We start from the raw sequence: 26,812 nt of genomic DNA on the forward strand, positions 1-26,812 counted from the left end.
GTCACATAAGGTGATGCTGGAAAGGTAGGGACAGGTGGGCCACCTCGGAACCTCTGCCGACCAGAGTTTCCGTGCTGTCCTGTGGGCAGTGCAAAGCCATGAAGGTGTTTCATCCGGGCTTTGACGCGATTTAACCTCGTTCACTTATTCAACAGTGAGAGCCTACAAAGTGCCAGTGTCCTCGGAGCTGATGGGCAGGAGGGGAGTGCCACGGTTTTCGAGGGGCAGGTGGTGGTGACGGCACGCACGGTCAAGCTGAGGGAGGCCATGCGTGGGCAGAAACCTCGGAGCAGCCTGGTGGCTGCAGGCACAGGTCCTGAGGCAGGAGTGGGTGTGGGCAGTGGAGAGGGGTGGGAGGGCAGAGCGCTGCAGTGGAATGAACTAGAAGGAGCTGCAGGAACTGAGGCAGGCTCACCTCAGCCTTTCAGGTGACGGTAGCACTTTCCTTGCAGGATTTGAGTGGAAGAGTGCTAAGAATAGACCTGTATGCAGGCTGGGGCCAAGATCCAGGCAGAGGTGGAAGGGAGGAGCAGTAGGGGTGGTGCGAAGCTGGCGGGCACTAGTGAAAGTAAAGCTGAAAGGGTTTGCTGAAGGAGTAGATGTGGAAATGACAGCAAGGGGCCAAAGTACTCTGGCGGGGGATTGAAAGCCTGCAAGGGCTCAGAGGAGTGAGCTTCTGAGATCAGGAATGGGAAGGACGAGCCCAGAGAGGGTGGGATCCCTCGGCTTCAAGAGGATTCTTGTCTCCTGATTGCAAAGAAAGAAAACCATGTAAAGTGGCTTTAGGAGGAAGAGAGTGGTTGGAAGGCTCCTGGCTGTATACAACTCCCAGAGGAAGGTGGGAAAGCCCACCTTACAGGAGGCAGGGGTGCTGCCCCCAGGTCACCTGGGCGTGGTGAGCCAGTACACGCATGGTCCTGGGTCTCCCTTCTCTGTTTCAGCTTCATTCCTCCTGCTGACCTTCCTTCAGTGACCTTCTAGAAACATGAGCTGTATCTTGCAACTTCTCCTGGAGAAAGACACACTTTCCCAGTTCGAGTGAGGAGAGGCCCTAGGAACAAATGGGGCATGTGCCCACCCCTAGCCCCATCAGACAGATGGCATGATACAGAACGTTACTCCTAGGGTCCTGTGCAGCTGGGAGGGTTGGGCAGGTCCCAGAAAGAGATACGGCCTGGCCAGCCCTCAGGTGGTCGGAGCTCCGTGCTCCTGACTCCAAAGGTGGCTGGTTCAATTACCACATGGGCCAGTGGGCTCTCAACACAAGGTTGTGGGTTCGACTCCTGCAAGGGATGGTGGGCTGCGCCCCCTGCAACTAGCAACAGCAACTGGACCTGGAGCTGAGCTGCGCCCTCCACAACTACAATCAAAAGGACAACTTGAAGCTGAACGGCACCCTCCACAACAACTTGACTTGGAAAAAAGGCCTGGAAGTACACACTGTTCCCCAGTAAAGTCCTGTTAAAAGAAAAAAGATGCGGCCACTGGGGAGAGAGCACCAGGTCCCCACTGCAGCTGCTCTGACCACAGAGCGGAGATGGGCCATGAGGCAGGAAGCTGGAGGCCAGGTGGGGGCAGGGGTGATAGTCCAGGTGAGATGAAGGCCGAGAGAGGGAGCCAATCCAAGACGTCCAGAAAGAAGTGGCACGGCGAATGCCGCAGTCACGGACGAGGATGGGCTCCTGACAGGAGGCAGGGAGAGCCCTGGGGAAGGGGGTGGGGGCAGGGTAGAGTAGGAGATGCCAAAAGCCCAAAGGTAGACCCTTTCTGGGGACAAGGAGCCTCAAATGCTGCTGCTGGGGGTGCAGAGGACACGGCTGAGAGCAAGTGGGGAAGCGGCAGACTCCATGATGCTGGGACAGAACGACGTACGTGTCCGTCTGCAGATGAGCGCATAGTCCGTGTGTAAAATGGAATGTTACTCAGCCTTTAAAAAGAAGGGCATTCTGCCAGGTGTGACAACATGGACTGCAGGACGTGCTAAGTGAAGTAGGCCAAGCACAGACGACAAATACTGCACGTTCTCACACGTGGAATCTAAAATAAAGCCGAGGGTAGAATGGTGGTTTTCCCGGGTGGGGTTGGGTGGGGGGAAGAATTGGGAGAAGTAGGTTAAAAGGTACAAAGTTTCAGTTAGAAGGCGAACAAGTCCTGGGAGCTAATGGACAGTGTGCTGATACAAGACTGTGTTTTGTACTTTAAATTTGCTAAGAGGGTAGATCTTAAGTGTTCTCAGCACAGAAAGAATACGGTGACTGTGAGGTGATGGCTGTGTTAATTAGCTTGATGGTGGCAGTCATTTCACCATGTACATGTATCAAGACATCCAGTTGGACACCTTAAAGACATGGCAATTCCTATTAGTCGCTTACACCTCAGGGGAGCTGCGAACTTAATTACGTAGAAATGGAATCTATCCCCAGCCTTGAATCTGGACAGGCTCTTAATAGGCAGAAATGGCCTAGTGGCTGTTAATAGGCAGAAATGTGCAGTGACACTGTGCCAGTTTCTAGGCCCAAGCCTTAAGAAACTGGCAACTTCCTCCTGTCTCTTGGAATCCAGCTGCCACACTGTGAGGAAGCTGAAGCAATCTGTGGAGAAGCCCACGCAGAGAGGAACCATTTTGTCAGCCACGTGACAGCCAGCCGAGGCGGCATGGAGCAGACACAGCCTGAATTGCAGATCTGTGATTAAATAAAGGATTGTTGTGTGAGATTGGGGATGGTGCACTACACAACAACAGGTAACGAGCAGAAGCTCAGTACGATGTACCCAGAGATGTAGCTTAAAATTGAAAAATGGACAAGTACACGATTTAGAAATGGCTAAATATCAAAATAAAAAGCCAAGAGGCGAAAGTGACCGCCTCTGAGATGGGAAAATGCAGGGAGGGAGCAGGGGACTGCTGCTTTTGTTTTGCAACAAACCTTATGGGTCTAGCTGATATTTTTAACCACTCATGTATACCTTGGATAAAAATTAAAACTCGGGGCCCTCGAGCCGCTTTTCTTTGTGCTTGGGCCCACTCCTAACTGTGGAGTGTACTTTCTCTTCTAATAAACTGCTCTTTCACCACTTAAAAAAAGAACAAAAACCTCAAAAAAGATCTTTTTCCTTAGCAGGAATGGGTCTACAGTTGGTTTGAAAGACTTCTTGTACATACAGTAATGGGTCATCAAACTCCATTATTCCGGTAAGCAAGATACAATTTCCGATGACAAGCTGCTGTGGGGATATTTTCCTGTGACTCCCCAAATGATGTAGGTGATGTTGGATCTGCCAGCAGTTTCTGAGTGCGGGCCGGGATCATGTCTCATGATGCCAAAGAATGAAAACACGGGCCAGGGAGAGGCAAAAAGTTTTAAAAAGCGGATAGTTTATTAGAGGCAGGAGAAGAGGTTGCAGCTCCCGAGCGGGAAAGGATGCCGAATGGGGGGTGTCCATGACTCAGACCAGAGCTCTTTCTTTTATACTTTCCCTTGCCTGCTCGGGAAAGGGGCTGGAGCCTTCTAATGGAATTCATCTATTAGGTTTGTCCTGTTTGCTCATCCTGAAGGGATTAACAACCAACCCATTCCTATCTATCAGATCTGCTCCTTTGTCGGCCAGAAGGGATTTGAGATTATCTATTAACCTCAAGACATATTCTGTCCTGGAGTGAAGGAGACATTCCAGTACCTGGAGTTTCAGGACATGGCTGCTTTTTTTGTTTGTTTATTTCATCAGGGACCCCCTGTCTACCGAGCAATCATACTAAATCTCAAAGCGACCTGCTATTCCCCTCAGTTGAAATGCTGCCTAAGGTCTTCCACTTAAGACTTAGGTAGCAGTCTGGGCAGTGACAAGGCCTGGTTGCCTCAGTAGAGCCCCGTGGAACTGTGTTGAGACCAGGGAGTCCCAGGTGAGGGGCTAGCCCCAGGGCAGCTGGCCAGCCAGGGCTGTCCTCTGGCTGCTGGGCACAGCCACGGGCCACCTCCGAGGGTCAAATTACAGATTTCAGGGGTAATTGGAGTTGGGAGGGTGTTGGAGCAGATTAAGGATTTGAGCACTGGTGAATGGGGGGAGGAAGAGAAGGATTGATGTCTTCCACAACAATAAAGGTTTGGGAGAAGGGGAAGGGTACATTCACCATTTAGAATGATGGATTTGCATTTGCACATAACGGAGTTAGGTTATGAATTTAGAACCTTTTCATAAAATCATCTCTCTCAACCTTGTCTGTTGTTTTATTTATTTATTTATGGCTGAGGGGCTGTGTTTATTTTAATATGTAGAAAGTGTGAGGGAGGAAGAGACTCTTTCCTCTACCCTGAAGGTTCTTCTGGCTGGTCTAATGATCAAGTAGACATGAGACAGATTAGCAAGAGAAAATAACCAAATTTAATACATGCCTGTATTAAATGTATGGGAACCCACATACAGGAGAGAATCAGAGACCCCACATACATGAGAAGTTCAGAGACAGAAAGAAAATATGGGTAGGAATGAGGGAAGGGCCCTTGGGGGCTTCAAAAGGTCATTGCAGGATGATAAGAGCAGATGTTTGGTAATAGAAGATGATAATAGAAGTTTGTCCTGCCCTACAGGCAACTCAAAGGAGGTCATCTCTGACAATCTCCCATGAGGGCAAGGCCCCTAATTCAGGTTCTTCTAGGTAGTCAAGGGAGGGGCAGAAGTTCCTCTTGAGCCTGAAGCTAAAATTGCCCTTAGCTCAAAACAATCTGCACACCACAGAAACACATCTTGGGGTGACTAGCACTGAACCCCCACAGTATCATGGGCTTTAGCAGAAGTGACACCATTTGGGGGCTGTGGTTTTCTCTTTGACACCTTCTAGGTTCTTCTGGCTGGTCTAATCAAATTGACATGAGACTGGTTAGCAGCAGAAAAAAAAGTTTAATAACGTATACCTCCTGTAGACATGAGAGAGACCCAGGATAACAGTAACTCACCAAGATGGTGGAAGCCCTCACCTTAAATACCATCTTCAGCTAAAGACAAAAGAAGACTTTGGGGATGGGGAGTCAGTTATGGAGGTTACCAGGAAAAGCACAATACACAAGTGATGTTGTTATATGCAGGTTCGAATCCCTGCCTTCTCCACTGTAACAGTTCCTGGAGATTTAGATATCCTTCTCTTCCAGGTAGAGAGGAAAATGCCCTTACAAATAGAGATTTCCCTTACAAATGTGAATGTCCTTTTACAAAGGGCAACTTCTACTTGGTGTTCAGAGCTCCTCCCATGCCTGCTGTTTCTTCAAATTAACCAGCCTGGAGTAATCATCCCCAAAGAAGCATATTTTGGGTTGGCAAACTCTGCTCCCCTTCAACAGGAAGATGATTCAGGAAGTAGAGGGAGCAATGAGGGCAACTGCCAGAGGCCAGGAAGATATCCTGGACGTGACTTTGCAGTAGAGGGAGCAGGACCCACAAAAGCTCTGCCTGAAGGGAGGACATGGTGGGGACAGGTTGGGCAGGGAGATGCTGGGTGGCAAGTGCAGTTACCCCAGGGTCTGACGACTGAGTCTCTGGTTCAGGTCAGGAAGAGGTCCCAGTGGAAAAGGGAACTACTGTGGTCCACTGGGGTGGGTGGAGCTGGGAAGAACTTTCTTTCAAACAACAAAAAAAAAAACTGGTGAAAAGCACAACATAAAGTTCACCATCTTCACTATTTTTAAGGGTATAGTTCAGTAATGTTACATATATTCACATTGTTGTGAAATAGATCTCCCAAACTTTTTACATGTTGCCAAGACCAAAATTCTATACCCATCATACACCATCTCCCCATCCCCTTCGTCTTAGCCTCTGGCAATCACCGTTCTACTTTCTGTTTATGCCTTTGACTAGTAGAATGACAGTCCCGTTTTCCCCCCAGTATTAGTCTTTTTGCGGCTGACAGTTCACTCAGCGTACCTTCAGTGTTCACCTGTGTTGTAGCATGTGACAGGAAGTCCTTCCTTTTTAAGGCCGAATTCTATTGCATTGTCAATGTCACAACGTCCAGACCTGTAGAGAATGTTTGGAGTGTACTTGGACCAAGCTGACAACATACTCCAGGTAGCAAGCTCTCAAATGGGGGCCAGCCCGGTGGCTCAGGCGGTTGGAGCGCCGTGCTCCTAACGCCGAGGTCGCCGGTTCGATTCCCACATGGACCAGTGGGCTGTGCTTAGATTGTGAACAACGCACTCCTTGGAGCTGGCTGGGCTGCCGTGAGCAGCAGGAGACTGACTTGCCTCAGTGCAAGGCTCATAACACCAGCCTGGGCCAGGGAGCTGTGTCCCACACAACTAGACTGAGAAACAACGGCTTGAACCGGAGTGGGGGGGAGGCGGAAGAAAGGAGGGGGGGAAAGATCTCAAATGCACCTGAAAATAACAGTTTTGCAGTTTCTTTTGTGGGAGATTAAGGAGGGAAAGTAAGGCAGCTGATGTGAAGGTGGGAGAAAGCAAGGCGGGGATTGGATTACTGGACAGTAAACAAGAGTATGTGCTTGCTTGAGGGTTAATACCTCCCCTCGAGGGGTATTACTTCTGGCATTTCAAGGGTGTGTTAACCTAGATACACAAGGACAAAGGACAGGGCTGGCTTAAAACTTTCACTAAAGAAGTTAGAGGCCTGGGGTGTGACTACCTGCCGAGACCTGCCCAGTTAGGAATTTACGATCAGATCACCCTGTGAGGTGACTTTTCATAGAACCCCCTTTTCTCAGCCATGTATGGACATATATTTATTCATCTGTTGATGGACACTTGAATTGCTTGTACCTCTCGGAGAGGGGGAGGAATCCCCCCACCCTTTCTACCCTTTAGTTCTTAATGCTAGACTAGAAATAATATAACAAAATCGACACGAAATCAGATTAACAAAATGTTAACGAAAATTCCAAAACAAATTAAAAGGCGGTTTTATTCAGATATGATTTGCAAATCAGGGACATAGTCCTCGGTACAAACAGAAGACATGTTCCAAAATCGAGGGGATAAAGTGCGGTTTCTAAAGGCAAAAGTCTGGGGAACTGGTGATCGGAGAGATGAGTTGCTAAGTACCACAAACGTACATCATTGGTTTTCTGATTGCTGGGAGCAACTGGAAAATTCAATGGTCGGAAAGCGGGGCTGTGGTTCAAGAACAATGGGTACCATATGATTCGACATTTGTCAACGTCCTAGTTCCAGTTCAGGCTTGTAGAACAAAAGTTTTTGGGTTACTTATCAACAGAAATCAAACAGTACAGAGAGACTGTTCTGCTGGCCATTTCCAAGGCCTAGGAACAGAGTTATGCTCTGTAAGCAGCCTCAGAGTTCAAACTCCAAAAATCCAAATGTTAGGACACAGATTATGGTATTAAGATTCTTACAAGTCTTCAAGCAATTTAATACGTGCGCACTGGAGAATCACAACGTGATGCTCAGATCACAAAATGAGGCTTAAAGAAATGATCGAAGTAGGCACCTCTTCATACTTTTTAGGCAAAGAATACGTTTGTGGGAAATTGACAAGACAAAGTCGCTGCTCATTAGAAGGAATCTAAGCAGATGTGGGCTTGGGCAGTACATTGCTCCAGCTGGTGCAAGGCTTGCTGCACAGGCTTTCTCCCACTGGGTTGTTTAACTCTTGTGATGAGGTGTCTCAGCCTCAGGAGCAGGGAGGGCTCCGATCACATGGAGAGTCTCCTCCTGCTTTTAGGGGCCCAGGGGAGAGTCAGGGTTCCTCCCCTCCTGCTGCCTCTCGGGTGACCTTGGTTGGACATGATCAAGAGGCCATTGTGGGATATTAGGGGGCGGCCTTCCCTGGGCCCCGATACTCCTTTTGGCTGTTGTAGATAGTACTGTTATGAATGTGAGGGTGCAAATTTGTCTTGGAGACTCTGTTTTCAGTTCTTTTGGGTGCACACCCAGAGGTGGGATTTCTGGATTGCAGGAATGCTTCTGAACCCAGCCTCGGGCTCTGAAAGCTCTTGGCTCCTTGTCAGAGGCTATGCCTGGGGGTGTCGATGCCCCTCTGTGAGGACTGCAGACTCACCCCTGGGTTCCAGCTACCTTTCCAATGGAGCAGAGGTCAACTTCGTGTCTGGGGCACTGGACCTGACCCTGGCCTGCCCCCAGCAGGCACACACACATACACTACATGCTGGCCCAGCCCAGCCCAGGATAATTGGAGACACAGAAAAGGTGGTGATGTCACTCCCACTCCACCCTCTTCCACAACACAAGACTCTGGGCCCAGGGGGGTCCTGGGTACCCTTCCAGCTCAGCGCCTGTTCACCTGCTCAGGCCAAGCTGGCGAGAAGCCATGTGGATGGCCAGGCAGCCTTAAGAAGCCAAACCAGACCCCTGACTAGGCCCAGTGCCTTCCCTCAGCACCCAGATCACAACTTCCCTCAGCACCCAGAATGGAGTCTGGCCCCAACTGTCTCTTAGGAGATACTGAACAAATGAGGTGAACAAAGGAGTGACGGGTCCCCCATGACTGGAAGAGCAGAGAGTTGGAGGTGGACCCATCAGGACACAGTGAGCTCCTCACCCCCAGGCCATCTCTGCCTCATCCCCACCCTACCTGGGGAGAGCTGGGGCCCACCCTGAGCAGGATGGTCCCACCTTTTTCAGGACACCTGCCCTCAGGCTGAGCCACACCCTGTGACCTCCCTCCTGCCACCGGAGGCTGAGACTGGGAGGCTGCCTGGGGCACTGGGAGGGAGGGACAGGTGCCTTTTACAGCCAGGGATAAAGGCCTCCCGTGATTTGAGCCCAGGCAGCATGCACTGACTGCAGCTGCTACTCTGCTGGATCAGCCTTGCCCAAGTGCCAGCCTCTCCAGGGTCCCGGCCCCTCCATGGTCCCAGCCCTGCCATCTTCTCACCATCCCACAAGCATGCAGAGAGTCTGGCTGCTGCTATTGCTGGGCCTCAGGCTACGGCTCTCCCTCGGCATCATCCCAGGTAATGAGACACCTCCCAGGTGCTCCTCATACACAGGGCGCTCCCCAAAGCTGACCTGGCCTCTCTCTCCCTTTGGCCAGTTGAGGAAGAGGACCCAGCCTTCTGGAACCGCCAGGCAGCCCAGACCCTGGACACCGCCAAGAAGCTGCAGCCCACCCAGACGGCCGCCAAAAACCTCATTCTCTTCTTGGGGGATGGTGAGTGCAATGCCTGTGCAGCCCCCCACAGCCCTGGGGCTGCCGGTGACCACAGGCCGGCCCTCAGGACTCCGGCCTGACACGGTTCTACTCCTTCAGGTATGGGGGTGTCCACGGTGACAGCCACTCGGATCCTAAAGGGGCAGAAGAATGGCAAGCTGGGACCAGAGACCCCCCTGGCCATGGACCAATTCCCATACTTGGCTCTGTCCAAAGTAAGGTCTGGGTGGCTTCAGGGTGCTCCACACCCCAGGGTGGGGTGGGGTCGGGCTAGGGAGTGTGGCAGAACAGACGGCTCCAGGAGAGTTGGGGCTCAGGGACTGGTCATGATCCGGGTGTGTGCCCAGAGTGGAGCTGAGGGCGTCTCTGTCCCCAGACATACAACGTGGACAGAAACGTACCAGACAGTGCAGGCACGGCCACGGCCTACCTGTGCGGGGTCAAGGGCAACTACCGGACGATTGGTGTGAGCGCGGCAGCCCGCCTTAACCAGTGCAACACAACTCGTCCCAATGAGGTCACCTCCGTGATGAACCGGGCCAAGAAAGCAGGTGGGCTTGGGGCCAGCTTGCTGGGCAGGGGTAAGGCTGAGACCTCAGTGCTTCACCCTGACCTCTGCCACCCGCAGGGATGTCAGTGGGCGTGGTGACGACAATGAGGGTGCAGCATGCCTCGCCAGCTGGCACCTATGCGCACACGGTGAACCGCAACTGGTACTCCGATGCCAACATGCCTGCCCAGGCTCTGAAGGAGGGCTGCCAGGACATCGCCGCACAGCTCGTCTCCAACATGGACATTGACGTGCGTCATGAAGGGCAAGGGGAGCTGGACAGAGGGTGGGCAACCCCAGCCTGAGCTCGGGGATTGGGGAATTGTGGCGGGGGGGGTACAAGGAAGTCCTCAAGGCCATTGCCACACACCTCGTGGGGGGACCTAAGGGGTGTGCGAGCAGCGGGCAATGGGCCAGCCAGGCCCCACGCCCACCTGCCCTAATCCTCTCGCTCCAGGTGATCCTTGGTGGGGGCCGCAAGTACATGTTTCCCAAGGGAACCCCAGACCCTGAGTACCCCGCTGACGCCACACAGAACGGAATCAGGCTTGACAATCGGAACCTGGTGCAAGAGTGGCAAGCCAAGCACCAGGTGATGGGGGCTCCTGGGTGCAGGGGTAGAAGAGGGACGAGGCTGGGGCTGCTGGCTGAGGACTGTGGCCTGAGCTGGTTCTGCCTCTCCCAGAGTGGCCGGTATGTGTGGAACCGAACGCAGCTCATTCAGGCGTCGGAGGACCCCTCTGTAACACACCTCATGGGTAATGACCACCTCCCCCACCTTCTTGCCTCATCCTCCCGGGTCCTCAGATGGCCAAGCATTTGTGCACAGTGTGTGCGCTGACCCGACTCCAGCTCGTAGGTCACCGCCAGCGCCTTTCCCACAGGCCTCTTTGAGCCAAAAGACATGAAGTATGAGGCATACCGAGACCCCAAGCAGGACCCATCCCTGACGGAGATGACAGAGGCGGCTTTGCGCTTGCTGAGCAGGAACCCCCGTGGCTTCTACCTCTTCGTGGAGGGTGAATGAGTGGCAGCCCCTCACTGGGCACAGGAGGGGAAGGGCTCAGGGCTGGTTCCCCATCGCCCATCTCTCATGTGGTTTTCCGGCAGGCGGCCTCATCGACCAAGGTCATCATAAAAGCAGAGCTTACCTGGCTCTGACCGAGGCTATCAGTTTCGACGATGCCATTGACAGGGCCAGCCAGCTCACAAACGAGAAGGACACGCTGACCCTTGTCACCGCTGACCACTCTCACGTCTTCACTTTCGGTGGCTACACACTGCGTGGGAGCTCCATTTTCGGTAGGCCCAGGGAGAGTGGCAGGTGCTGTTCCCTAAATTACATGGCAGACATTGCTCTGAGCCCTGTTGCTCATCTTTCAAACGGGGTCATAACAGCAATGGCCACATAGGATTCTGGTACTAATCAAGCCACCGAACAGGCAAGTGCCTGGCTTAGCCCACAGCGGGCGCTGCATAGCGGTGGTCAGTGCCATCACCGGTCTTCTCCCTGCAGGCCTGGCTCCAGAGATGGCCGCAGATGGCAAGGCCTACACCTCCCTCCTTTATGCCAACGGCCCAGGCTTCGCGCTCCGCAATGGCTCCCGGCCCAATGTCAACGACCGTCAGAGCAGTGAGTGCACTGGGTCGGCCTGACCGACTCGGGGGGACCACAGTTCGGAACTCATGGGAGGGTGGGGGCCCCCCCAAGGGCCCTAAATCCCCACTCTGAACCCTACCCTGTGGCCAGGTGACCCCGAGTACATGCAGCAAACGGCAGTGCCCCTGTTGTCCGAGACCCACGGCGGAGAGGATGTGGCGGTGTTCGCGCGGGGCCCGCAGGCGCACCTGGTGCACGGCGTGCAGGAGCAGAGCTTCGTGGCGCACGTCATGGCCTTCGCCGCCTGCCTGGAGCCCTACACCGCTTGTGGCCTGGCGCCCCCCGGTGGCACCCTCGCGTCCCCCACTACACGCCCCACGGATGCCGCGCACCCCGGGCCGGCCGCAGGCGAGTCCCTGACTCTGCTGGCCGGAGCCCTGCTGCTGCTGCTTGGGGCTAACATGCTCTGACCGCCCCCAGCCCCCGCCGCCACAGGGCTCCCACCCCTACTGAGCCCCCCCATAGTCACTGGGTTCCTCTCCCCGTGGTTGAGCCACAGGGCGACCAAAGCCAGGCTCCACCAGGGGCCCCTAAGTCCTGACCTTTAACTGTTGGCCATAAAAGACGAGCCTCAGCCAACTCAGCGCTGCCCCCAGCCCTCCCCGCAGGCCAGACCGCGGGGCACTGTGCAGGCTGAGGTGGTAGCTTTCCTGGGACACCTACTGTCCTGTCTGCAGCTCTGGACTCCGTCCCCAATCTCAGAGGCCAGAGAATCCGCGAGTTGGGCACCAGGGGAGGGCCGGCTTCCTGTCACCCTGCAACCATCCCTGGAGCACCTTCCTGGCCAAGGAGGCTGCTGAGGTCGGATGCCCAAGGAGGCTTTAACACCAAGTGCCCCCCACCCCCGGACCCTCTACTCTTACACAGAATAGATGGCAACACAGAAAGGAGAGACTTGTCCCAAGTCATCGGCTACTGAGATGGTCACTCTCCAGTGCGCATCCAGGCTGGGAGAGCCAAGGAGCTTTGGGAAACTGGGTGCAGGGCAGGTAGTCCCAAAGCAGCCCTTGCCCCCACCCTGAGGCCATCTGGCCTAGGCACAGATTTATGAACAACAGATTCTCACAGTCCAATGACCTCTATTCTGGGAGGGACACAAGGATAATCAAATAAACGGTTATACAATGTAATGCCAGTACTTAAATGTTCTAGAAAGAAAAACAATTATTAGTATGTGGGAGCAGAGAGTGTCTGAGGGGAGGGGAAGATAACCCAGATCAGGAGGCCAGGGAGGGGCTCTCTGGGGAGCAGACACTGGTGCCAAGACTGAAGGGAGGAGGGCTTGAGCAATGGAGAAGGACCAGCATTGCAGGACCCCGAGGCAGCAGTCAAGTGCTGTTGGAGGCCAATAGCTGGATCAAAGGAGGTAAAACCTGAGGCTGGGCAGCCGGTGGGGGAGGAGCTGCAACTTTATCCACACCCCGGGCGTGATCAGAAGGCTTCTAGCAGGGACATAAGATGACCGGACTCTTGGGAAACATCACTCTGGCTACTTCGGGGAGAAGAGTCTGTTCTGCTCTGTTTTCTGGGAGGGAGAGGGGCAGAGGGAGGAGCTGGGAAGCCTGAGGGGAAGTAGACACCAAACATGTCTGACCTCAGCCCACATCCAACATTCTGGAGCGCCCACTCCAGTAAAGCTACACCTACTGACCATCTAACCCACCCCAAAGGGAACGTTTAAAAGGATTGCAGAATGGTGAAATCGACCATAGTTTTCAACACATTTCTACAGAATTACACATTTGTACATTTACAAGGGACTTGGCTCTCACTAGAAGTATCAATATGATTAAACACGCTTCCTTATTTACTAAAAACGTGATTTAACGCTGTGTAACATCAACTCGAAGGCCTTGCTCTCGGGGCAGTTTATTTCAGTTCTGGATTTTTGGGGCTGTCACACACCCTTTGGGAGGGAGCTCACTGGAAGAATGGCATCGTTAGCTGGCCTTACCAAATCATCACACTCATTTGGAACGCCGTCCACAAATTATGCAAAGGCTTTTCTTAAAATCCAGCCACTATTTCTGTCTCCTCTTTTGTGACTTAGTTGGTCTTACTGACCGATGGGAAGGTGTTCCCCATGTGTTTCATAAATGGGTTTAAAACCCAAGGAGACCCTAGCCACAAAGTTGTGTCCATGGAAACGTCTCTAACATGTTTGTTGAACATCTTTACCTTGAAGGGGCACACGCCCGAAAAGTGTGTTTTAATGTTTTTATTGGGCGCCTTAAACCAATAGCTCTTTTCACCTCAACAAATGTGAGCACATTGGTTTGTAAGAGGAGGGGAAGTTAGGAAGAGAGAAAGGAAAACTCATGGCAGCCCTTTGCCATAAAGATGACTCCTTTGTGGCTGGAAAGTTTTCATGGTCACACCAGGTCTTGTACTGTGAGCAGCATACCTCACCGTCCAGGCTCTGCTCACCTGAATCTGCTTCGATGGAAACTGTCTGGGACCTTTAACATGAGCTGGCAAATCCCCCTTGTGGTCATAAATGAATCTGAAGGATGCATTGATGGCCAACCTTTTGGTCAGACAGTGTGGTCTCAACGCTAGGAAGGTTCATTCCTAGGAAGTCTTTTCGTGTGTGTGTGTTTTTTTATAAATCTTTTCCTTTTTTAAAAATTTCAGGTGTACAAAGCAACGTAATGGACATTTAAACCCCTCATAAAGTGATAACCCACCCCCCAAGCTACTACCCCTCTGACATCTTATATAGCTGTTACCATACCATCGACTATCGCCCTATGTTGTACTCTATGTCCCATGACTATGTAGACCTATATATTTATTTATAGTTGACATTCAATATTATTCTACTTCAGCTCTTCAGGGGCTGTGGGGACAGAACTGGAGTGCAGTTTCCAGGCTCTCAGCCTCACATAGGAAGGTGCTGGCTCAGGTAGTAAATGGCCATCAGCTGTGATTGGATGGCCATCAGCTGTGGCTAGTTGGCCGTCAGCTGTAATCAGTGAGCCATTGGCCACTAATATAACTGCCGTGGCTACGCTAGCAGTAAATGGGGGGCTAGCAAGAAGATGGTGGCTGAGCTAGCAAGCATGGATTGCAGTTAGCAAGTGGGGTGGGGTGGTTGACAGAGAAACAGACAGCGGGTTGTGGATCGTGTGGCTCCTGCTTCATGTGTCTCCAACCCAAACGCCAGCGAGAATATAATGGTATGACTCCCCTAATAAGCCCACTGCCCACCTGGCACCTTACATGATCTTTAAACATTGTTGATTATATTCCCCATACTGTATTAACCATCAATTTGTATTTCTTAATGCCTTGACCTTTTTCTCCCTGCCCCCCTACCCCATTCCCATCTGTCACCCTGATAGATGTAGTACCTACCATGTTTCCCCGAAACCTAGCCGGACCATCAGCTCTAATGCGTCTTTTGGAGCAAAAATTAATATAAGACCCGGTTTTATATATTATATATTAAGACCCTTATATATATAATATTTTATATATTAAGTTTATATATTAAGACCCTTATATTATATATATTAAGACCCTTATATTATATATATTAAGACCCTTATATATATAAGACCCGGTCTTATATAATTTTTGCTCCAAAACACGCATTAGAGCTGATGGTCCGGCTAGGTCTTCTTTTCGGGGAAACACGGTATCTGGCACACACGTAGTTATAATAATATTAACTATATTCCTTATACTATCCCCTACATCCCCATGACTATTGTATGACAACCAACTTGTACTTCCATTCCCCTTTCACCCATCCTTAACCCCCCTCCCATCTTAAAGAAGTCCCTCTAAGATTCATTGTAATACTAGTTTGGTGGTGATGAACTCCTTCAGCTTTTTCTTGTCTGGGAAGCTCATTCCTAGGAAGTCTTAGTATGGAGGTCCTCTTGTTGTTGACCTTTGGGGATGGGGCAATACCATACCATGGGATGTGAGTTGAGGCCGATTTTCCCCAAAAAGGGAACGGCAGGTAAATGGAAGGCAGTCAGGTCTTATGGCCTTTGTTGTGAAAAACACTCTGGATCATTTCTATCCTGTGAACGATCATGATCTGAGTTTTGCCGTCTCTCATTTTCCTGTATTTTGCATTCACTATACCGTTGACATAAGCTAGAGAAAGGACATTAACAGTTATCTTATACATCTTCAGTAGCCATAAGCAGTTAGACTACATAGAAAAACCCAAAGAACAAGTTTAACTATTATTGTGACTAATATCATTAGCAGACAGGTAAAGACAATCAAAACAATGGATTCTGAGTTCAACATCAATCTGTAGGGGGACAGGCCTTGTCGATGTCTTGGGATGGCTGTGTTCCTCTGGTGTCAGCAGCTTCTCATCCTGGAGGGGCTTGGATGCTTGTTGTAGGCAGAGGCGAGTGTCAGACTCCGGGGTAGATGTCCATTTGTGGTCAGGCACCTTTTTTAGATGAGAAATGGGAATCCAAGAGTTCACCCCTTGAAATGTAGTTGTGTATGGATTAGTCAGCGACACCTGGTCAGGTCTCTTCCAGCGAGGTTGGAGAGAATCTTTTATTTGATGTCTCTTCCAATAGATATGATCATAACCATGGTCTTTGAAGTCTTATCTCCTGGGAGTGCACTGTAAAATCAATCAGTTACTAATGTATCATTTTCTTTAAGCTGGTTAATAACTCTTTGACAATAATGCAGAATGTCTCCTTTTAGTAAGCTTGATTCATATGTCCCTTCATGTAGTTGCATAGGGCGACCAGTGATTGTTTCATAAGGAGAAAGGTCAAAGGGGTAGATCTAAGGCTGAGGAGCATGAGAAGGAGAGCTTCTGGCCAGGGAGATTAAAAGCTTCTGAAAACGTAGTTGAGTTTTAATTGTACCATCGGTAGGTTCCACCAATCAGAGGATTTAAGATGATAGATTTTATCTGTTGGAAGAGACACCAGACAATAAAGATGCTATAGAATTGGCTAAATGGTACAGACGGGCAGCATTATTTGCCCAGTGCAATGAGTCCCTGGGTTACTATGTAACTCAGATGGATTTCCCCATCTGGGAATTATTTTTTCCAATAATTTACCTACCATGAAGGCTGTTGCTCTCCTGCAAGGGAATGCCTCAACCCAATGAGAGAACATACAAATCATGACTACCAAATTTGTATCCTCGAGATAAAATTATCGAGGTATTATCGAGATAAAATCCGAATGCCATATCTCAAACAGACCTAACGGAAGTAGGAAATGTCCCTGGGATCTTTACAGTGGTTTTCTAGGGTTATATTTTGGATAGATAGAACACCTGCTGTACACTTTATGAGCCACAGGGAGAGAAGGTTTCCAGTCATATTGTTTACTCCATGAAATCATCTTTTCAGGACCCCGTGTGTTAGCTCATGCACGTGTTGGAGTATATGTAGGTAATTGAGCCCCAGATTGATTTCTCATTGGATCCAAGCCATATCTACTTTTCTGGATCAAAGGTTCCCCCTTTTTGTTGCCATAGCTTCTTTTCTTCTTCTGTAGCTGCCTTTTGGAACTGTTAAAGAAAATCTTTTATTGATTTAGCAGGGAGCAAAGAACATTCTTGTGTCCAGGTAATTTGAGTGTTTACTGCTGCCTGTCTAGCTGCAGCATCAGCTAAATTATTTCCTTTTGCTTCCATGGTGGCGGCTTAAGAATGTCCTGGAATTTTGATAATTGCCGATTGTCCCGGTGGCTGTATGGCATCTAACAATTCTGCAACCTGTTTTGCATTCCTTCTGGGCTGCGCTGAGGAAGTTAAGAAGACTCGCTGCTTCCATAACATTCCAAAGTCAAGAGCTACCCCAAAGGCATAGTGACTATCAGTGTAAATATTGGCTACTTGATCTTTGGACAATTGACAAGCTCAAGTTAGAGCCATTAATTTTGCTTGTTGGGCAGATCTTATTCGGGTAAATGAGAACTTTCAATTACACCCACCAGGGGAGGTCCCGCATATCCAGCTCGGTAATGTTCCTGTTTGACCGTCTTTGAGATAAGATCCTTCTGTAAACCACAATAACTCAGCATTATTAATAGGAGTGTCCTGTAAATCATTCCTCAGAGCAAGAAGGTGGTCAGTAAGTAACATGTAATCATGGGTGTCTTCGCCCTGTAGAGAAGGTAGTAAAGTTGCTGAGTTAAGACTCTTACATTGAGCTAAAGAATTTTATGCCCAGAAAGCAGGCGTTCTTCATGAGAAGCCAGTCAGCTAACCAAGCAATGCTGAGTATGGTGAGAGCTTAGCAAAGAATCAACAGAATGAGAAACATAAATGATTAAAGGAGAGTTCATAACTGTTTCTTCTGTTTGCATAACATGGCTGTAGCAGGGATGGCGGTCATGCAGGGAGGGAGCTTTGGTTACTGAGTCTGCTTGCTGGCTACAATATCCTACAGGACTATGATGGACTCCACGTTTCAGAGTTAGAACTCCTAACGCATTTCCTTTATTGTCACGTATGAAAGGGAACAAAATAAATTGATAATTAGCGTGTCTCAGAGTGGGAGCTTTAGATAACTCTTCCTTTGGAGCTTCTACAGCTGTCTTCCTTCAGGGTTACATTGAATGGGTTCAGGGTCGCTCTGATTTTAGTAAGACATATAGAGGTTGAGTGATTAATGAAATATTTGGAACCCAGTTGCGACAGTATCCAGACATCCCTACAACCCCCTGAAGCTGTTTCTTAGTTCTTAGAAGAGGAAAGGATAGGGTTCATCCGAGTTTTTCAGGATTAGTTCATTAGTAGCCCATTTGTAGACTGGAGACAGCCAAGGTATTTTTCACTTGGGGCAAACAGAATTGAAGCTTGCCTTTTGAGACCTTATGTCCTTTTATGGCTAGTGGTTGTAATAGGTAAATTGTGTCCTTTTGGGAGTCTAGTAATATCCTAAAGCACAAAAGTAAATCATCCACATATTGGATTAGAGTGGAGTCTCTGGGAAAATCAGCATCATTTAAATCAGCATGTACTATCTGAGAGACATGGGTTGGACTCTCCATATACCCCGGGTGTTACAGTCCAAATAAACTTGTGATCTTCCCAGGTGATGGCAAAGAGATGCTGACTGCTTTTTGCTACAGGAATGGTAAAAAGGCACTACATAAGTGTCATGAAAAATTGGCAATCCACAAGAATGGCTGATAATAGTGTACATGGATTTGGAACCACAGGATGTCTGGGCATACGTATTTTATTTATAGCTCTAAGATCCTGTACAAATCTCCATCTTTTCCCATTGAATTTCTTTACTGGAAGGATAGGAGAACTACAGGGACTTGTACATGGAATTATAAGCCCCTTTTAAAGTAATCTTGTATAATGGGCTTATTTCCAGCCAGAGCATCCAGTCGTGGAGGATATTGGTGAGTATTAGGTAGAGGCAAAGCATTGTCAATATTTATTTTGATAGGAGTGGATAACTTGGTCTTGCCAATATCTGTACTGGAATAAGCCCAGAGTTCCGTAGAAATGTCCTGCAGCAAACATTCAGTCTCAAGATGAGTTTCTTCTTGTGGAGTTTCCTTTAAAATCACTACTTTCTCAATTGGTTCAGCATCTGAGTCATGTACTTGTACATACATTTCGCCTTTTGGAGAAAAGGATATGTGGACATCATGGGTTTCACGGAAGTCTCGCCCTACGAGGTGAATTGGGGCAGATTTAACTAGTAAAAATATATGTTGTCCCGTAACTGCCTAGCTGGAAGGGAACAGGTTCTGATTTAAAAACAGACATTAGTGGATTAGCTGTCCCTACCATTTGTACAGAAGCTTTACTCTGAGGGAGAGGGCAACTTTACCAAGTAGGGTTAAGAACAGATAAAGTAGCCCCGGTATCTACAAGGGCCTTAGTAGTTTCCCCTTCTATGGAAATTTCTGTTTTTCCTAAAGCACTGTTAAGGAGAAGAGGAAATGCCAACTTGCAATCCTCAGAACAGCCCTGTGCTTGCTCCTGTCTCTTTTCACTCTCTAAAGCCCATTTCAGTTTTCTGCGATCTCCAATCCCTTTTATAGTAAAAGCAGACTCTCCTTTCCCCTTGTGAAAAAGGCCTGTCGGCCCCGAGCGCTGTGTTGCTGGAGTGTAAGCTCATAATTTTGGTAGTTTTATACTTTCCTTCCTTTCGCATAGTTTTAAATAATTGATGGGTTAGTTTATCGGCACATGTGGTCGTCCAGCTTAACTTATTTTGTTCCATCAGAATTACGAGCTCCTCATCTAGTCCTTCCAGAAACGTCCAGTTGAACACCGGATCATTTTGATGATTATTAAAACTGCCTGGAGATACCTGTGACTATTGTTTGGAAGTTGTTTTTCAAAACATTCGACAAAATCGAGGACGGTTTCATCAGGTTTTCACCTACATTGCTAGATTTTCATCCAGTCTATTTTCTGGGGAAATAGCTCAGGGGTTGCTTGGTGAAGCTGGTGAGCTAATCCCTTGCATTTGTTTTCCAGACTGTTTCCCTTTGTTTTTAGAAAATTCTCTATAGGAGTTTTCCAGCAGTACTTACTCAGCCATTCTGCTGATTTGCTCTCAGAAACTAATAGATATATTAGTTGAAACAGGTCAGAATAGCTAGGACCATATCTTCTAACAATTAAATCAAATTCCTTTGCGAACTCAACAGCGTCTTAGAGAGGATCAGGAAAATCTTTAGTTAGTGTCCTTAATTCTGCTTTAGTCTAAGGGGAGGAAATTATTGTTGGTTTCCCTTGTCCTGAGACTGGTTTTCTCTAAAGGGAGCTGCCAGAATTTCTGCGTTTTCTAGCCTATCCTGGTCTGGCTTTCTAGTCTTAACTTTCCTCAAACTCAGTAGAGGGTGATGGTGAAGGAAGTGGAGAGGAGAGAAGAGGAGGTGGAAAAATGGAGGACAAATCTAGAAAGGGGAGCTCAGAAAGTAGTGGGGTGCTTTTAGAAAGGGGAGAAGTAGGGTGTTGGCATTGAGCAGTTTTGGAAGCCTTCTTTAGTTCAGAGACAGTCTCTAAGTTTCTTATCAGGTTCCTGAAGAGAAGTTTTACAAGGTCTGACAATTAAGTTAGTGAACTTACCACCCTGTGCTTACATTGGCAGCACTGTACAAACAGCTCAATAGTTTTCATAAACTTGGTATATCTGTCTCAGAGCTGTGTTCCTGTCGACATGCGGTGGTGTCTTGCTGAGTGGCATTCATTATTGTTATTGCGTGTTTTCGTGTGCTGCCACAATAATGTCTGAGATTGAATTAGAACAATGAACAAACAGTACATTTCTTGTTAAACTTGGTAAGAGTGGAGGTGAAATCAGGGACATGTTAATCCAAGTTTATGGGGATAATGAAGAAATGAAGAAAACAGCAGTGTACAAATGGATTAAATGTTTTTCTGAGGGGAGAGAACGCGTCACTGATGGAGAGGTCAGGACAGGCAGTATCTAGCAGAACTGATGAAAAAATTGCAAAAATTCATTGAATTGTGCATCAAAATCATTGGCTGATGTGAGAAGCATAGCAGACCAAGTAAACATCAATAGAGAAACAGGAAAATCTTAACTGAAAATTTTGGCATGAGAAAGGTGTGTGCAAAAACAAAGAAGAGTCGAAGTTTGGCAAGACCTTTTGGAGAGGCAAGACGATGTTTTGGGCCATGTTATCACTTGTGATAAAACATGGGTGTACCAACACGACCCTGAAACAAAGCATCAAAGTGCACAATGGAAGTCGGCTGATTCTCCACAACCAAAAAAGTTCTATCAGTCCAAACCAAGCGTCAAAATGATGTTGCTAACCTTTTTTTGGTATCACAGGGATTATTCATTATGAATTTGTACCAACTGGACAAACAATTAACCAAGTTTACTATTTGGAAGTGTTGAAAGGCTGCATGAAAAAGTTACACCAAAACGACCTGAACTTTTCACCAACAATTTATGGTTCTTGCATCACGACAATGTCCCAGCTCACACGGCACTGTCTATGAGGGAGTTTTGAGCCAGTAAACAAATCACTGTATTGGAACACCCTCCCCACTCACCTGATCTGGCCCCCAGTGACTTCTTTCTTTACCTGAAGATAAAGGAAATATTGAAAGGAAGACATTTTGATGACATTCAGGACATCAAGGGTAATACTACGATAGCTCTGATGGCTATTCCAGAAAGAGTTTCAAAATTGCTTTGAAGGGTGGACTAGGTGCTGGCGTCAGTGCATAGCTTCCCAAGGGGAGTACTTCAAAGGTGACCATAGTGATAGTCAGCAATGAGGTGTGTAGCGCTTTTTCTAGGGTGAGTTCAAAAACTTGATTGTCAGACTCAGATCCGAGAGTTCAGAGACAGTATTTAAAATTTTCTTAACTTCCTGCAGAAAAGAAAATTTATGTGTGTTCCTTTTAGAGTCTTCAATTTTTCAATCGAGGTAAGAATCCCATATATTCAGTTCAATTTTAGAGTCTGCCTTTTCCACTGAGCACACAAAAAATTAATTTAGAGGTATCAAAAGTGCCCTATTTTGCCCACCTTAAGTTGACATGACTTTTAGTTAAATCTCCCCATTTCTCTAGGTAGTAGCAAGTTGGGGCTCCAAGTGAATTGTACATAAAGCTTGCCGGTGTATGAAAAGGAGGCTGACTGTTGTGGGGCTTCTAAGCCTGGAGGTAGGGTTTCCCACACTAATTTTAATTTTTCATTTGAGTCAATTAAAAAAAAATTAAAAGCAACCACATAAGAACAGCTCAAATAAAATCAGGAACTGCTACTTAAAGCAGGTAGGTTAGGGATTTCAAGAGAAGTCCGAAGTTCACCTGATGCGAAGCAGAGAGCTGGTGGGGCACAATGGACCCTTGCTGGGACCTAGCACCGGGTCCAGGTCCACATTGTGGTCCTGAGTGGGCTTCTTTGGGATTCTGCTGGCTATGCCAACTAAATGTCAAAGTAAGAATGTTCAAACTTGTAGAGAATTTTTATAAAAATGTATTTGAGCCAAACAAAGGATACACCTGGAAGCAAGATTGCAACAGACTGAGAAAAAAAAATGCTCCCTAGAATGGCAATTTGAAGCTTCTTTTTTGCATTTGGAGTTAAGAAGGAAATGTAAACAAGATTACATGAAAGAGAGAGAAAGTAAGGCAGGGATTGGATTGCAGGATATATATATATATATATTTTGTTTTTTGATTCCAAGATATTTAATAAGATTATGGCTCCCTTGAGGGTGGTTATCCTTCTGAGGGGTCTGAAAAAGAAGCATTGCAAAGGTGTGTTAACCTAAATGCACAGAAACAGTGGATAGGGCTGCTTATGCAAAGATGTCGGTGCCTGCCGACGAGACGAACAGTCCCTGAAGTGGGGAGTGAGGATTGAGAAAAAAGAAGACAGACAAAGATGGGATCGGGAGGGCAGGCAATTCTAAGTAGACTGATGCAGTTCTAAGTAGAATGCCTCAGCCCAAGTTTATTTTTGCAGCTTATATACTCTGGGCTTCAAAAAGTAACAGAACTGTCTGCAATCTAGTAGTTACAATGTTTGCATGAACAAGGGCTTGTTTTCTGTCCAGCTCTGCACTTCCTGACCTTGTCTGGTTCTGTGTTCTCAAAGTAGCAAGTTTTGCCTTGCTGGGAGCACAAACCACTCAAGGAAGTCAAAGGTTCAACATTTCACAAAACAACACCTGCTAGCACTTCAGCACGGTTTCCCATACAAAGATAAACTTTTTGCTCCACAAGTTATATGCTTGGGGTGTGAATACCCAGCAAGACATGTTCAGATAGGAAATTATGATAAGATCACCTTCTGAGGTTACTTTCTGTAGAATCCCTTTTGATCCACCTTCCTCAGCACAAAGAAGCAACATGGCCCCAACTGGCTCTCAGGAAATACTGAAAATGAGATGAAGAAAGAAGTAACGGGTCCCCCATGACTGTGGGAGACAGAGTTGAAGTGGACCCATCAGGACACTGCACCATGTCACCATCTTACCTTGAGGAGATACCTGGGGCCTGTCCTCAGCAGGATGGCCCGCCCTTTTCAGGAAATGTGTCCCAAGGTTTGGCCACACCCTGCCACCTCCCTTCTCCAGCAGGACAGAGGTGTGGTCAGGAAGGCTGCCTGGCATACTGGGAGGGACACGCGCGTTTTACAGCCAGGGATAAAGTCCTCCCGTGATTTGAGCCCAGGCAGCATGCACTGACTGCAGCTGCTACTCTGCTGGATCAGCCTTGCCCAAGTGCCAGCCTCTCCAGGGTCCCGGCCCCTCCATGGTCGCAGCCCTGCCATCTTCTCACCATCCCACAAGCATGCAGAGAGTCTGGCTGCTGCTATTGCTGGGCCTCAGGCTACGGCTCTCCCTCGGCATCATCCCAGGTAATGAGACACCTCCCAGGTGCTCCTCATACACAGAGCTCTCCCCAAAGCTGACCTGGCCTCTCTCACCCTTTGGCCAGTTGAGGAAGAGGACCCAGCCTTCTGGAACCGCCAGGCAGCCCAGACCCTGGACACCGCCAAGAAGCTGCAGCCCATCCAGACAGCCGCCAAAAACCTCATTCTCTTCTTGGGGGATGGTGAGTGCAATGCCTGTGCAGCCCCCACAGCCCTGGGGCTGCCGGTGACCACAGGCCGGCCCTCAGGACTCCGGCCTGACACGATTCTACTCCTTCAGGTATGGGGGTGTCCACGGTGACAGCCGCTCGGATCCTAAAGGGGCAGAAGAATGGCAAGCTGGGACCAGAGACCCCCCTGGCCATGGACCAATTCCCATACTTGGCTCTGTCCAAAGTAAGGTCTGGGTGGCTTCAGGGTGCTCCACACCCCAGGGTGGGGGTGGGGTCGGGCTAGGGAGTGTGGCAGAACGGACGGCCCCAGGAGAGTTGGGGCTCAGGGACTGGTCATGATCCGGGTGTGTGCCCAGAGTGGAGCTGAGGGCGTCTCTGTCCCCAGACGTACAACGTGGACAGAAACGTGCCAGACAGTGCAGGCACGGCCACGGCCTACCTGTGCGGGGTCAAGGGCAACTACCAGACAATTGGTGTGAGCGCGGCAGCCCGCCTTAACCAGTGCAACACAACTCGTCCCAATGAGGTCACCTCCGTGATGAACCGGGCCAAGAAAGCAGGTGGGCTTGGGGCCAGCTTGCTGGGCAGGGGTAAGGCTGAGACCTCAGTGCTTCACCCTGACCTCTGCCACCCGCAGGGATGTCAGTGGGCGTGGTGACGACAATGAGGGTGCAGCATGCCTCGCCAGCTGGCACCTATGCGCACACGGTGAACCGCAACTGGTACTCCGACGCCGACATGCCTGCCCAGGCTCTGAAGGAGGGCTGCCAGGACATCGCCGCACAGCTCGTCTCCAACATGGACATTGACGTGCGTCATGAAGGGCAAGGGGAGCTGGACAGAGGGTGGGCAACCCCAGCCTGAGCTCGGGGATTGGGGAATTGTGGCGGGGGGGGGGTCCAAGGAAGTCCTCAAGGCCATTGCCACACACCTCGTGGGGGGACCTAAGGGGTGTGCGAGCAGCGGGCAATGGGCCAGCCAGGCCCCACGCCCACCTGCCCTAATCCTCTCGCTCCAGGTGATCCTTGGTGGGGGCCGCAAGTACATGTTTCCCAAGGGAACCCCAGACCCTGAGTACCCCGCTGACGCCACACAGAACGGAATCAGGCTTGACAATCGGAACCTGGTGCAAGAGTGGCAAGCCAAGCACCAGGTGATGGGGGCTCCTGGGTGCAGGGGTAGAGGAGGGACGAGGCTGGGGCTGCTGGCTGAGGACTGTGGCCTGAGCTGGTTCTGCCTCTCCCAGAGTGGCCGGTATGTGTGGAACCGAACGCAGCTCATTCAGGCGTCGGAGGACCCCTCTGTAACACACCTCATGGGTAATGACCACCTCCCCCACCTTCTTGCCTCATCCTCCCGGGTCCTCAGATGGCCAAGCATTTGTGCACAGTGTGTGCGCTGACCCTACTCCAGCTCGTAGGTCACCGCCAGCGCCTTTCCCACAGGCCTCTTTGAGCCAAAAGACATGAAGTATGAGGCATACCGAGACCCCAAGCAGGACCCATCCCTGACGGAGATGACAGAGGCGGCTTTGCGCCTGCTGAGCAGGAACCCCCGTGGCTTCTACCTCTTCGTGGAGGGTGAGTGAGTGGCAGCCCCTCATTGGGCACAGGAGGGGAAGGGCTCAGGGCTGGTTCCCCATCACCCATCTCTCATGTGGTTTTCCGGCAGGCGGCCTCATCGACCAAGGTCATCATAAAAGCAGAGCTTACCTGGCTCTGACCGAGGCTGTCAGTTTCGACGATGCCATTGACAGGGCCAGCCAGCTCACAAACGAGAAGGACACGCTGACCCTTGTCACCGCTGACCACTCTCACGTCTTCACTTTCGGTGGCTACACACTGCGTGGGAGCTCCATTTTCGGTAGGCCCAGGGAGAGTGGCAGGTGCTGTTCCCTAAATTACATGGCAGACATTGCTCTGAGCCCTGTTGCTCATCTTTCAAATGGGGTCATAACAGCAATGGCCACATAGGATTCTGGTACTAATCAAGCCACCGAACAGGCAAGTGCCTGGCTTAGCCCACAGCGGGCGCTACATAGCGGTGGTCAGTGCCATCACCGGTCTTCTCCCTGCAGGCCTGGCTCCAGAGATGGCCGCAGATGGCAAGGCCTACACCTCCGTCCTTTATGCCAACGGCCCAGGCTTCGCGCTCCTCAATGGCTCCCGGCCCGATGTCGACGACCGTCAGAGCAGTGAGTGGACTGGGTCGGCCTGACCGACTCGGGGGGACCACAGTTCGGAACTCATGGGAGGCTGGGGCCCCCCAAGGGCCCTAAATCCCCACTCTGAACCCTACCCTGTGGCCAGGTGACCCCGAGTACATGCAGCAGACGGCAGTGCCCCTGTCGTCCGAGACCCACGGCGGAGAGGATGTGGCGGTGTTCGCGCGGGGCCCGCAGGCGCACCTGGTGCACGGCGTGCAGGAGCAGAGCTTCGTGGCGCACGTCATGGCCTTCGCCGCCTGCCTGGAGCCCTACACCGCTTGTGGCCTGGCGCCCCCCGGCAGCACCCTCGCGTCCCCCACTACACGCCCCACGGATGCCGCGCACCCCGGGCCGGCCGCAGGCGCGTCCCTGACTCTGCTGGCCGGAGCCCTGCTGCTGCTGCTTGGGGCTAACATGCTCTGACCGCCCCCAGCCCCAGCCGCCACAGGGCTCCCACCCCTACTGAGCCCCCCCATAGTCACTGGGTTCCTCTCCCCGTGGTTGAGCCACAGGGCGACCAAAGCCAGGCTCCACCAGGGGCCCCTAAGTCCTGACCTTTAACTGTTGGCCATAAAAGACGAGCCTCAGCCAACTCAGCGCTGCCCCCAGCCCTCCCCGCAGGCCAGACCGCGGGGCACTGTGCAGGCTGAGGTGGTAGCTTTCCTGGGACACCTACTGTCCTGTCTGCAGCTCTGGACTCCGCCCCCAGTCTCAGAGGCCAGAGAATCCGCGAGTT

The 26,812-nt window shown here is 50.1% G+C and overlaps 2 protein-coding genes across 2 annotated transcripts; both read left to right on the plus strand.

Moving 5' to 3' along the window:
- Positions 1-8,844: 8,844 nt before the first annotated feature.
- Positions 8,845-11,758, plus strand: LOC308498584 (intestinal-type alkaline phosphatase-like; the record flags this gene model as incomplete). The annotated part of the gene is made up of 11 exons (XM_081050796.1): positions 8,845-8,941; positions 9,022-9,138; positions 9,238-9,353; positions 9,515-9,689; positions 9,767-9,939; positions 10,146-10,280; positions 10,374-10,446; positions 10,573-10,707; positions 10,799-10,990; positions 11,205-11,321; positions 11,439-11,758. Exons 1-11 carry the CDS (start codon positions 8,875-8,877, stop codon positions 11,756-11,758), a joined length of 1,620 nt encoding a protein of 539 aa, XP_080906922.1. The 5' UTR covers positions 8,845-8,874.
- An 11,842-nt stretch (positions 11,759-23,600) lies between these two features.
- On the plus strand, positions 23,601-26,499 carry LOC308498585 (intestinal-type alkaline phosphatase-like; the record flags this gene model as incomplete). Its single annotated transcript, XM_081050797.1, has 11 exons — positions 23,601-23,682; positions 23,763-23,879; positions 23,978-24,093; positions 24,256-24,430; positions 24,508-24,680; positions 24,889-25,023; positions 25,117-25,189; positions 25,316-25,450; positions 25,542-25,733; positions 25,948-26,064; positions 26,180-26,499. The coding sequence occupies exons 1-11, from the start codon at positions 23,616-23,618 to the stop codon at positions 26,497-26,499; spliced, it is 1,620 nt and encodes a 539-aa protein (XP_080906923.1). The 5' UTR covers positions 23,601-23,615.
- Between the last annotated feature and the right edge of the window lie 313 nt (positions 26,500-26,812).

The sequence above is a fragment of the Rhinolophus hipposideros genome (assembly GCF_964194185.1).
Source record: "Rhinolophus hipposideros genome assembly, chromosome: 6".
Lineage (NCBI taxonomy): Eukaryota > Metazoa > Chordata > Mammalia > Chiroptera > Rhinolophidae > Rhinolophus > Rhinolophus hipposideros.